The 14,154-nt window shown below is 41.6% G+C and overlaps 1 protein-coding gene across 1 annotated transcript in view; it reads left to right on the plus strand.

The window, feature by feature from the left end:
• Positions 1–14,154, plus strand: part of LOC137049459 (thyrotropin-releasing hormone-degrading ectoenzyme-like) — a 164,880-nt gene that overhangs the window by 144,380 nt on the left and 6,346 nt on the right. The window contains exon 16 of the mRNA XM_067427978.1: positions 6,748–6,915. Coding sequence (XP_067284079.1) covers positions 6,748–6,915 — 168 coding nt within the window. The remainder of the gene's footprint in view (positions 1–6,747; positions 6,916–14,154) is intronic.

Raw genomic sequence — 14,154 nt, forward strand, 5'->3', positions numbered from 1 at the left:
TGACAGATAGACCTTGCATACAAACACAGATGCTTTATTACACGTATAATGTGTCACATGTTGACCTAAAAATGTGCTTTTAATGACTTGTTACAGTCTCTAACATGACATGAGCTTCTCTGCCAGCAGCAGGTTGCTGGTTAAAATGCTTTATTAATTTTTTTATCTTGCACCTCTCTTAACATCACAATAGCGTCATGAATGGGCTAAAGAAACAGGCTAAAGTGCCTTTAAAGACTCGTTGTCAACAATTTCATATACTCCACTCACCAACTTTACTTTTACTTCATCCATTGCTGCTCCTACAACGCTCGCTCCAACTGGGCTACGAGAGGCATCAACAAAAGTCGCAGTTGGGATGACACGATGGTCAAATGGCATATCGTTGTTACGTGTATGTGTAATGGTAATTTGGACATAGAAATTGTAATACAGTATGTTCGGGGGGGAAGAAGGAGGACCGAATCGTTTTGATCGTTTTTCGAGAACCGGCGAACATTTAAAAGACTTAACCAAACAAAACTAAAGTAACGCGGGCAGCCCCTCACAGACCACTGCCACGCACACACATAATAAAACATAAACACAACTCCACGTCAAATCCAAATCTGGTGATCTTGTCCTTTATTGTTGTCGCTCGTGCTTATATGCCTCCGAGCTCCCTCATGAGAGGACTCGAGACCGGTGTGGCTCGCAGGTGACGCTCATTTGCCATCATGCCCCGGTCTCTCTCTCTCCTCCACCTCGCCACAGATTTGCACATATTTTTCATCTGCACTTCTACCCGCCCGCACGGAATTAATTATCCGCCCGCGTATTTTATAAATGTCACAATCCACCCGTTTTAGCCACTTTTATGCCCGCGGGTACTCAACCCGTTGCAGGACTCTTCTGCTAGCGGCCGCGGGAAACACACACACACCAGACATGTTCTATCTAATGCATCGACGCTACGCAGACCAATCAGCATTATTATACCGCATTCGCAGTATAGACAGTGAATACAAACGAGCAGCAGCTTTTAGCTCCATTAGCTGCTATTTAAAAAATGGCGGATCTCAAGTTTGTGTTCATTTTGTTGATCCCGTCCCCAGCGCCTGACGAAATCGGTTCTTACTTCTAGCCCAGCAATGTTTTGGTGCTACTTAAGAACCACTTTTCCTGTCTCGGAGCTGGTGCTTTGGCTGTGGAAACACAAAGAACTGATTTGAAACTAGGCTCTGGCTCCGATTTAGCACCAGCACTGCCTTGGTGGAAAAGGGGTAAGAGAAGCATGTTTGCAACTACACCAATGAGCATGGCCTCAGATAACCTCTGGTATCATTGGAATGCTCGCTCTTCAGAGGGTATAAATAGATTTTTCAGATTTCTTTGTCTTCAAAGACTGCACTTTGTGTGTGCTACACTTTCTGTTTGTCCTCTTTGCTAGGAGTAAGTTTCCAACTGTTAGTGTGCAGAAATTTCTGTGTGCGCGTGAAAGAGAAAAGAGAGAACATCATGCAAAGTAAATGTTGTGTGCCTTCTTGTTCGTGGCTCATGTCTGACTATGATACACATCAGTTTTGCTTTCTGTGTTAATTGGAAGAGCATGCTGTGAAATGTACTTTGTTAAAGTGATTGCGTATTTTCAAGGGCCAGAACACAATGGGACGGGGCCGATCTCCAGATCGTAAAGTCCTTTTGCCTGACTCCGAAGGGCACACTGACGCTTCTTCAGCTTGGGTAGAGGACAAGGCATCTCTTGTTAATGGCGAGATGGATTTTCTCAGTTGAAGAGATGTTCGTGGACTATCTCTAACCTGGTACCGCATCATCGTTGAAAATGCTGACACTCCGAACCAAGCCGTGCAGGACACAGTTTTCTCTCGCTGGTTGTGAAAGCGTTTCAATCAGCAGGTCAGGCTGGTGCTGTGCTGCACACAATGGCAGTGTTACAAGGCATACCAGTCGGACCTGCTGAAGGACTTAAATGCGGCTGGGACCATTGATGGCAAGGCATTCTCTGAGCTTAGTCAGGCTACAGATTCGTCTCTCCGGTCAGACATCTGTGACTTAATTCAACAGTCATCAAAGACAGAGATAGAGTGTTTCTGTTGGATGCCCCCCTCACATTTCTGGGCTGTTTGCCAACTCAGTGAACACAGTCGTCAGCAGGTTCTAGGAGGTGAAGAAATACAAAGAAGCTTTCGGACAGTTTCTTACCTGTCGTATTAAAGGGCAGGGGCTGTCGGCCAACAACCCCCGTCCTTCTCAAAAGAGAGGCTTAAAAACAGAGTGTGGCAAGTCAGAGATACTGGCAGTGTAGAATCTGTTGCCCTGGATCTTTCATTGAGCCTTAAAAATAGTAGAGAGAGGTTACAGAATACAATTTGCACACTGCCCTCCACATTTCAACGGCGTGGTCTACCGTGAAACCAGAGCAGACGCAATTGCTGTCACAACAGCTGCAATCTCTTCTGGGCAAAGCGGCCATAGAACATGTTCTCCTCAAAGAGATAGAGTCTTTTCTGGTTCCCAAAAAAGATGGGAGATTACATCAGATTTTAGATCATTGGGTTAAAACCATTCTCTCAGAATTTTAAAGTTCAAGATGTTAATGTTCATGATGATTGTGTAGAAAGTCCAACACATAGATTGGTTTATCACAATCAATCTCAAGGATGTATATTTTCACATAGAAATCCTGCCACAACACAGGAACGCCTTTGAAGGTAAGGTTTACAAAGTGGTGAAGTTTTTCCATTCAGCCTAGCCTTATCACCCCAGATATACACAAAATGCATGGATGCAGCTCCGCTTGCGACTCAAGGGCATCTTTATTTTGTATTACATAGACGAATGGCTGATACTGGCCCAGTCTCAAATGCCTGCGCTTCATCATTGCAATGTAATCCTCACTCATCTTGTCTCTCTGGGAGTGGTTTTTACATTCAAAAACATCATAACTAATAAGTAATAGGCTATTTTCTACACTGATTTTGAGGCTCTCTCCAAAACGCTGGGTTTTAATGGGGATGTCACACTGGAGACTTGGAAGTACACGCCCACGGCTAGGATTGGATAAGATTTGCATATTTAACAAGCTTAAGCTCCCCTGTCAGTTCACATGAGGGAGAGGAGAGATTGAGGGAGAAGCGGCAACCAGAATGAATCTCTCGATCACACGGCTCGTAAACGTCTTTATCAAACAAACGCAATGATTTATTTCTCATTCACCCGTGATTGATTGGACTATTATTTTTATATTACACATAGCCTGTGAGATCGGTCAATATAAGCGTGAACCATGCGCACACACATAGACGTGCGCGTGCACCGCCCTTCAAATGTCAAGCCAAGAGCGGTCAAGAGAGACAACAGCACAGATCAAGAACGGAATATTATGAGATTCCTCAGCCTGCCGGGCTTTGCGAGCCCTGGCCCATACGTGTCTGAGTCCAGCGTGCTAAAGGTATGTTTCTGTTAGACACATACGCATAAGCAAAACGATCTATAACAATGCAGTACTATTACATATAAAAACACTTTTTATTCACATAAGTGTGTTGCACCATTCCTGTCGGATCCAAATCCAGCATCGACCGGAGATTTGTTTGCAAACGATTCCTCTGGGAAATGAAGTGAACATGTCTTCCCCACGTTGGAAGGAAGCTTATGCAGCGACTGTGTTCTTCCACAACCGGGAATAGTGCAATATCTTGCCATCTTCTTCACCATGTTTATTGTGGTTGGCTAGCTGGCACGACCTAACCCCCCCCCCCCGTTGCCCCCCCTCACTGCCACGAGTCGGTGGGCGGGGCAACTGAATTAGACGTGCTGTAGAGGCGGTGTTTCGTAGCGCTATGACGTAAGAATGAAGCTCACAACCGTTTGCTGAGCCTGGTGTCTATAAAAGATTTTCTTTGACTAACAAGGAAGTTTTCACCTCTGAAACTTAGAGGATATTCTTATATTACCATGACCTTTTATGTATCAAAAGCTAAAGGGAAAGTTGATTTCTCAATTCATCACCCCTTTAAATGGCCATCGACCCCATGGAATATGAAGAGGGCATCTTGCCACATCAATTACCTCAAATTGATGGCTGTATTTTTTGTCACCATTTGAGGGGCTGTCACTGAGGTAGTCTCCTACCTAAATTGCCAGGGCAGACAATGTTTGTACAATGGGACAATGTACCGTGTAATGTCCCCTCGACTTCTCCTCTCTAAGTCATCCAGCCCCCCTGGACGCAATGGTGCATGGTGCAGAATGTGCCTGTATGCATTTCCACCGATTGCCCTACTCCCGAGAGTCCTGGCCAAAGTTCGTCAACAAGGGTCTTGCCTCTTACTGATAGTGCCTCGTTGACTGAATAGAGTTTGGTTCTCTGAGATAATATCCCTCCTTGACAGTTTTTACTGTCGGATACTGGATACCTGTTTCACATCTATTTATAGCCTCTGAGGAGCGCAAATTCCAACGATGTCATCGTCAGAGATTGGCCAAGTTCATTGATGTGTTAGCACACGTTTCACAACCACATTTTTTTTTCAATAGTGCTACCAGCACTGCATCTAGTTCACACTTGTTCAGGGAACAGGCTTACAGTCGTTGAATTCAACCAATGTTTGACCTGCTCAGTCAAAGATTTTCCACTCTTTTGCCCTGAAACAGGTCAATTGCTCTGGCTCTGTAACTATTACCCCGTGGAGTAGAGTTTGAGGTTTCTGATCATGTCTGAACAGACAGGAAGTCTATGTACTGAACAAAATCCCTCATCATTTGGACAGGGTAGTTTAATTTACTGACAGATAGTTGCTGCTTTTCTTCTCGGCTCTTTCTGTGACCACTATTGCCTGTCATAACTATTCTTATTTTTTTCTTCAAATTATGCCATTTTCCTCTTACCTGACAGCAGAAGTTTGGACCTGCCAGATGTGTCCTTCATTGTCCTTTCTGCAAAAATGACCTCTAGTCCTGCTGGGATAATAAAAAGAATCTGCTCAGTTTGATATTCAGGGATGAGCAGCACATAAAAGAGGAATGTCTTTGACCTTTCAGCTTTTTATGGTTTAGGTGCTGATAATGTCACAGGAATGACCCAGAGGCGTTTATGAGCTACAAAGAAAGGCTTCAGATCACTGTACAGCCAAAGACAAACGCTGACAAAACCTCCTCATGTGCTTTATTGATTAAAAAACAAGATACCGCAGACTGAAAAAGAAAGCAGGGATGCAATTTAAGTCAGACATCTCTTTAGAGAGAAACTGCTGAATCTAAATTGTCTTTGGTGCAGGCTTAGTCTTTGTATGATAGAATAAAGGCTCACAAATGACAGAATATCATAACCGCCTTTTACTATAAATGTGTTACCTCCACACAGCCAAATATTAGAGCAAATCAAACCATTATATTCGGGTTATACTATCAGAAGTATAGACTAGATTTATGGCTTGTGTTCTCTAGCATTTTTTCCCCCTGAAAATACCTTATAAAAAAGTCATGAATTTTCCAGATATAACGGAATGGCACAAATATTATTATTTAACTTTGAATTCGCTTAGACTTCCTGTCAGTGGCGGTCATAATCAAGACATCACCTTCACAGGTGCGGAAATCTCAGTCGATATGCTCCAATTGGATGTGACATGATTTTATATCTTACTGGAGGTGCCGTTCTCTGTATTGCTATTGAAAACTCCCAGAGGCTCCGACGGCTCTTCCAGAATCAGCAGGTCTTTATTGCGCTTTGTTTGAGCAAATCAAAAGTTCAGTCACTGTATCGCCACAGCTCCTCCAGAGGTTTTATGTTATTTCTTCTTCCTACGAATATTACATGCAGCGCCTCACAGCCTGTGATACTTTTCTCTCTGTGTTGCTCCACTGTAGACTGTTATTCTTTGCTTAGATTTATAACCAGATGATATCTTTGGTCCACTGAGAGCTCTTACTTATGACCTGTATATCACTAGACAATATATATTGCACTGTGACTCATTTCGGGAGGCCTGTCATGATGATCCTAGTCACATTTTTACCACTTTAATTATGGCTCAAAATATTTCGTTTTAAATTCTCAAAAAAGATGAGCTTGGTGTCATTATTATTTTGTTGTTGTTGTTGCTATAACTGCTCAAAATGATTGCAGACAGGAGAAGGCCACTTAAACAATAGACATTTAGACAATAGACAGAAACAGAAACAAAACAAGACTTCTCACATAAGTATAAAACATGTAAAAATGCACTATTATTGTTTTTCATTGATTCTTCTGAAGGTGAAACACTGATTTGTGACTTGTTATCTTTGAGCAACCCTGAGGGCTAAACTAATTACTGCTGTTAAAAAAATAAAATCAAAAATATCTTCAGTTACTAACTCGTTATTTGTCAGAAATTAAAACAAGAATCAGGTGTGAACACAATGTGTCTGTATCTAATGTAACCCTCAGTAAATGTTTAATGAACAAACTGAAACTTGGTCACAGTGAGAAATGCTAATCAACTCCAGCATTTACTGTGCATATGTGAATTGACAATGTATCACTATTTTCACTATTTTCACTGGATTCTAAAAGTCTATTTATTTATGTGACATGAAATTGTAAATTCATGTTTTTGGCTCCATCAATACAGTTGTAAACGTATTCAAATGCTAATGTTAGCATGTATTACCTGTGAATGTTTACCTCAAAATATATACCCCATCATAAATGTGATTTAACCTCATTCACTCAATGGTTTTGTTCAATCTTCTGTCCCACAGGATTTCACCTAATGTGCGGGACATTGTGTACTGCACAGGCGTATCGCTGATGGATGAGGACGTGTGGGAGTTTATCTGGATGAAGTTTCACTCATCTACAGCCATCTCTGAGAAGAAGGTTCTTCTGGAGGCCTTGACCTGCAGTGGCAACATCTTCCTGCTCAACAGGTCAATTTACACTTTTAGCCCTCATTGACAATGACATGGAAAAAAAAGTAACTAGCATAACTGATCGCTCAGTCTTAGCTGCAAGGTTTATACACTCCTGAACAAAATCTTAAGACCAGGGGATTCATTGCAAGTTTTACACATTTCACACTAGTGGATCATAACCGGGTTGTAAGCGCTGCTTCAAAATGCCAAAAGAAGAAACAGGAGCAAGAGACAAAAAATAGAGAGTAGGCAATTTATTGAAAACTGCATTTAAACTCAAACAGAAAATTCAAACAGGCCGTTCATCAGCTGATCAAAAGTTTAAGACCATAGCCCAAAAATAAACGCACAACAGTACTAAAAGTGTCAAAAAAGGACTCAGTAGTGAGTAGCCCCCACCGTTCTTGTTGATCACTTCAAAAACTCATTGCGGCATGCTTGATGCGACTGTTTCCAGGAGGCTGGTGGGAACATTGCTCCATGTGGTGAAGATGGCTTCACGAAGGGCATCCACGGTCTGGAACTGACATCCATTTTTGTAAACTTCCCTTGCCATCCATCCCCAAATGTTCTCAATGGGATTTAGATCAGGGGAACACGCAGGATGGTCCAAAAGAGCAACGTTATTCTCCTGGAAGAAGTCCTTCGTCAGGCGGGCTTTGTGAATTGCAGCGTTGTCCTGTTGAAAGACCCAGTCATTACCGCACAGACAGGGGCCCTCGGTCAAGAGGGATGCCCGCTGCAACAGATCCACATAGCCAGTCACCGCTTGACGCCCCTGCACAACTTGAAGCTCCATTTTCCCATTCAAGGAAAAAGCACCCCAGATCATGATGGAGCCTCCTCCACTGTGCCGCGTAGAAAACATCTCAGGTGGGAAGCTGTTGGAAGCTGTTGGAAGCCATCAAGACCGTCCAGGATAAAAATTCTCGTCAGAGAATAAAACTTTCTTCCACTTTTCAATGTCCCATGTTTGGTGCTCCCTTGCAAATTCAAAAGGGGCAAGTTTGTGTCATGGGAGGAGACGTGTCCTTTGAAGACGTTTTTTGTTCTTGAAGCCCTTCTCTAGCAGATGACGTCTTATGGTTATTGGGCTGCAGTCAGCATCAGTAAGGGCCTTAATTTGGGTTGAAGATCGACCTGTGTCTTCACGAACGACCCGTCGGATCCTGCGGCTCAGTGCATGTGAAATCTTTTTGGGTCTACCACTTTACTTTTTTGTCCCATAACTCTCAGGATTTTTTAAGAAATGCAAAATGACTGTCTTACCAACCTCAGCAGCGATGGCGTGTTACGAAAGGCCTTGCTTGTGCAGCTCAACAATCCTACCAAGTTCAAAGAGAGAAAGCCTTTTTGCCTTTGCCATCAGGAGATCTCGACAGTATGACTGCTTGAAGGACAATGCCATGAAAGCCATATTTTTGTGCAGATTTTACATTTTTATGGCTATGGTCTTAAACTTTTGATCAGCTGATGAATGGCCTGTTTCAGTTTAAAGGCAGTTTTCAATAAATTGCCTACTCTCTATTTTTTGTCTCTTGCTCCTGTTTCTTCTTTTGGCATTTTGAAGCAGCACTTACAACCCGGTTATGATCCACAAGTGCGAAATGTGTAAAACTTGCAATGAATCCCCTGGTCTTAAGATTTTGTACAGGAGTGTGTCTAAAACAACTGTTCCAAATTACCACTTATTGATAGCAAGAAGTATATGGAAGGATGTTTCTGGAGGATGTATGGCTCTCCTCTGACTATAACTTGTGTTAGTTCGTAGTCTGCTGTACCTCATGAAGTAATCCGATTCAATCCTTTCTACCACTTCATGTCACTCATATACAAGCAGAGCTGCACTCACTCTTCTGATGGGGCTGTAAAAACAATGGTTGCCATAGGAGCTTTTCCCACATGTCTTCATGGTGCCTTAAATTCTCTCCCGACTCAATAGCAGGACGAGGACGGTGACGGATTACACCTTGTCCAGGCCAGGCGAGGATCTCAAAGCCCACACATATTTTGAAGCAGTTCTCTTAGGATTCACTGACATCTCCATTTATTCAGTTGCATTTGGTTGTTGTTTTGTAGATATACTAAAAGAAAGGAACTTGTCCATATAAAGAGCCCCACCATGACCCATCTTTGCAGTGAGCGTTCAGCGCTCAGCAGGCGTATTCCTGTGGGAATCTTCAGTGTGAGTCGGTTGAGAGGGATGTGGTTTGCCTCACTAGAGGAAGAAGATAAATAGCACCGCACTTAGAAAGCACACATTTTTGTGCTCTACATCCAGGCATCTTCATCTTCATGTTAAGATACTATTTATCATATTATAGTTAGCAAGGAACCTTTTCATTTTTTTGTATTGTGGTAATTGCCTTCCTTGAAGGTAAAAACAATGAATCTTGCAAGCTCTCAGTGATCAATGACTTGGCTGTCATACACAGTACTCATAGATATCTGAAAGCCAGGCAGCTAAACATGAATACAAATTCTGTTGCTTGAACCTCCAATTATCTCCTACAATACAAACTCTTGAAGGCCACGTGCTTCTGATGGTGACTTATCAAACAGTTTTGTATGTGTTTTTGAATTAACATTCCTTTCAACCAACACGATTGCAGGGTTCTGTTTAGATTTTAGAGATACAGGGGTTGGAAAATGAAACCGAAACACTGGCCAATATAGTGTTGGAGGTTTCATGCCTATACATATACAGTGTCTTGCGAAAGTATTCGGCCCCCTTGAACTTTGCGACCTTTTGCCACATTTCAGGCTTCAAACATAAAGATATAAAACTGTAATTGTTTGTGAAGAATCAACAACAAGTGGGACACAATCATGAAGTGGAATGAAATGTATTGGATATTTTAAACTTTTTTAACAAATCAAAAACTGAAAAATTGAGCATGCAAAATTATTCGGCCCCTTTACTTTCAGTGCAGCAAACTCTCTCCAGAAGTTCAGTGAGGATCTCTGAATGATTGTTGACCTAAATGACTAATGAAGATAAACAGAATCCACCTGTGTGTAATCAAGTCTCCGTATAAATGCACCTGCACTGTGATAGTCTCAGAGGTCCGTTTAAAGCGCAGAGAGCATCATGAAGAACAAGGAACACACCAGGCAGGTCCGAGATACTGTTGTGGAGAATTTTAAAGCCGGATTTGGATACAAAAAGATTTCCCAAGCTTTAAACATCCCAAGGAGCACTCTGCAAGCGATAATATGGAAATGGAAGGAGTATCAGACCACTGCAAATCTACCAAGACCTGACCGTCCCTCTAAACTTTCAGCTCATACAAGAAGACTGATCAGAGATGCCGCCAAGAGGCTCATGATCACTCTGGATGAATTGCAGAGATCTACAGCTGAGGTGGGAGACTCTGTCCATAGGACAACAGTCAGTCGTATACTGCACAAATCTGGCCTTTCTGGAAGAGTGGCAAGAAGAAAGCCATTTCTTAAAGATCTCCATAAAAAGTGTCATTTAAAGTTTGCCACAAGCCACCTGGGAGACACACCAAACATGTGGAAGAAGGTGCTCTGGTCAGATGAAACCAAAATTGAACTTTTTGGCAACAATGCAAAACGTTATGTTTGGCGTAAAAGCAACACAGCTCATCACCCTGAACACACCATCCCCACTGTCAAACATGGTGGTGGCAGCATCATGGTTTGGGCCTGCTTTTCTTCAGCAGGGACAAGGAAGATGGTTAAAATTGATGGGAAGATGGATGGAGCCAAATACAGGACCATTCTGGAAGAAAACTTGATGGAGTCTGCAAAAGACCTGAGACTGGGACGGAGATGTCCAAAACATAAAGCAAAATCTACAATGGAATGGTTCAAAAATAAACATATCCAGGTGTTAGAATGGCCAAGTCAAAGTCCAGACCTGAATCCAATCGAGAATCTGTGGAAAGAACTGAAAACTGCTGTTCACAAACGCTCTCCATCCAACCTCACTGAGCTCGAGCTGTTCTGCAAGGAGGAATGGGCAAAAATTCTCTCGATGTCCAAAACTGATAGAGACATACCCCAAGTGACTTACAGCTGTAATCGCAGCAAAAGGTGGCACTACAAAGTATTAACTTAAGGGGGGCGAATAATTTTGCATGCCCAATTTTTCATTTCCAAAAATTGCATTCCACTTCATGATTCTGTCCCACTTGTTGTTGATTCTTCACAAAAAATTGAAATGAAAAGAAAACTAAAGTTTTATATATTTATGTTTGAAAGCTGAAATGTGGCAAAAGAATGCAAAGTTCAAGGGGGGCGAATACTTTCGCAAGGCACTGTATATACAGTGGTGGTCAAAACTGTTGGCATCCCTGGTAAATATGATCAAATATGGCTGTAAAAAATAAATCTCCAATGTTTATCCTTTTGATCTTTTATTAAAAAAAATCACAACAATCTAACCTTTCACTGAAGTAAAATAATTGAAAATGGGGGTAAATCACATTATGAAATAAATGCTTTTCTCCAAAATACCTTGGCCAAAATTGTTGGCCACCCTTTTATTAAATACTTACTGCAACCTCTTTTCCCCAAGATAACAGCTCAGAGTCTTCTCCTAAAATGCCTGATGAGTTTGGAGAACACCTGACAAGAGATCAGAGACCATTCCTCCATACTGAATCTCTCCAGATCCTTCAGATTCACAGATCCATTTTGGGGTTTCTCTTCAGTTCACCCCACTCATTATCTATAGGTTCAGGTCAGGGGACTGGGACAGCCATGGCAGAAGCTCATTTTGTGTTCTGTGACACATTTGTGTGTTGATTTTGATGTTTCTTTTGGATCGCTGTCCTAATGTAAGATCCAACCACGGCCCATTATAAGATTTCTAGCAGCGGCGGTCAGGTTTTGATTTTTTATCTGTTTGTATTTGCTAGAATCCATTATACCATGTGTCTGAACAAGATGTCCAGGACCTCCAGCAAAAAAATAGGCCCTCAAAATTTTTAGCCGTGGGCATGGGGTACTGTTTATCCCTGTTTTCACCAAACAGTTCTGGTAGATTTGCTGCCAAAAAAACTTTTTATAGTTTCATCTGACAATAGAACCCGGTTCCTTTTGAATGTACAGTCACATCTGACAACAGAATATGCTGGAGTTTGTTTCTGGATGAGCAAGGATGATTTTTTTTGTATGTTTTCCCAAAACTCATGTGGTGATGTAGGGGTTGTTTTTTGATTTCTTTTAGGCTTCCTGACCCCAAGACTCAACTAATCTCTGCGATTCTCCAGCTGTGATCATTGGAGAATTTTTTTCCACTCAAACTATCCTCCTCGCCGTGCATTAGGACGATATACTGTACACACTTCCTCTTTCAGGCAGATTCGTAACATCTTTAGTTGATTGGTACTTCTTAATTATTGCCCTTATGGTGTAAATGGAGATTTTCCTAAAGCCACCTTCTATTTTGTTGAGGCTCAACAATCTTTTGCCACACATCACGACTATATTCTGTGGTTTTACTCATTGTGATGAAGATTAAAGGAATTTGACCTTTTTGCTTCCTTATATTTATACTCCTGTGAAACAAGACATCATATCTGGACAATTTCATGTTCCTTGTCACCCTGATGTACTACAAAATTTAAATATTAATGTAAATGTACATTTGTTGCCAACTTGTTTTGGAGAAAAGCATTTATTTCCTAATGTGATTTACCTTTCATTTTCAATTATTTTATTTCAATGAAAGGTTAGATTTTTGTGATTAAAAAAAAAAAAGATCAAAAGGATTAACTATGCAGATTAATATTTACCAGGGGTACCAACAATTTTGACCACCACTGTATAGAGAGAGAGAGAGTAAAAACACAGATGTACAATACATATTGCAATCCATGCAACATAAGAGGAGACATATCAGAGTTCAAGGGAGTACACATCTGATTGAGCTACAGTGTAGAGAAGCCCTAAAGAAGCTTAACACACAGACTGTTGCATGTACAGAGTGATGCAGGGGGTGAATCAGTGATGGTTTGAGCTGCAATATCATGGCATTCCCTAGACCCGCTACTTGTGCTAGATGGGTACGTCACTGCCAAGGACTACCAAACCATTGTACTACCAAACCAATGCTTCAAACATTGTACCCTGAATAGGGTTCCATGTGACAGCATGATAATTCACCAATACACACAGCAAGACTTGTGAGAGAATGGTTTGATGAACATGAAAGTGAAGTTGAACATCTCCCATGGCAGCACAGTCACCAGATTTGAATATTATTTGGCCACTTTGGGGTATTTTGGATAAGCACATCAGGAAACACTTTCTCCACTAGCATCACATATTGAACTGTTCTGCAAGAGGAATGGCTTAAAATCCCTCTGGCCACTGTGCAGTACTTGTATCTGTCATTTCCATGATGAATGTATGCTGTATTGGCCACAATAGGAGGCCTTACACTAAACTAGCAAAACATTATGGTCTGAAACTAGGTTTCTATCCAACTCATGCTGAAAAGTGACATTGAAGCTTTACATATAATGCACACTTCCTTCTGATTTAGTGCTAGTTATTGACAGTGTTGTAATCTAGAGCAGCTCATTCAAGTCAGGGTCAAGACCGAGATTGGAAGAGGTCATGTTGAGTCAAGATTTAGACCAGAATAGGTCCGAGTCAAGACTGAATCCGCATGTGGTCTTATATGTACAATATGGTCTAGGACTCAAAACCAAAACCATGAAAAACATTTTCAAGAGCATTTGGACTTGACTCGTGCTTGACCATCCCCTGCTCTTGTTCCTGGCTTACATTAGGTCGGATTGACACCAATATTGGTTATTGGTCAGGGTTAAATTGGGTTAGGACTATGTTTTTTGCTATTGTAAATCCTGTTCCAGGACACATGAACACATCCTAACTGGCAAAACCACCTGTATTTTTTCTTTTTCTTTCTAAGTGACTGAAACAAATCAATTTTGGCCATTAGCTGGTTCTCCCTTGTTCAGGGGGTTGATCAGCTATATTAGTAGTCAGTGAGGCAATGGTCAACCTGGTTAGAGTTGCTAAACCATATTGGTAAGTAGCTGGTGGTTAATGTGGCAAACGATCTTTAAAACATATTTTGAAATGGTAGACTAGCTTAACTTTTTTGGGAATGTGCATAGAGAATGGCCAAGAAACCTTTTCCCCACAACACAACAATGATATGGGGTGAGAGCAGCAGTAGTGGTGAGGTGGTGTTGAAAGCGTCAGACATCACTGTTGATTTAAAAAAAAGCAAAAAGAAAACCTGGCGCT

This window comes from Pseudorasbora parva, chromosome 20, assembly GCF_024679245.1.
Source record: "Pseudorasbora parva isolate DD20220531a chromosome 20, ASM2467924v1, whole genome shotgun sequence".
In the NCBI taxonomy this organism is placed as follows: domain Eukaryota; kingdom Metazoa; phylum Chordata; class Actinopteri; order Cypriniformes; family Gobionidae; genus Pseudorasbora; species Pseudorasbora parva.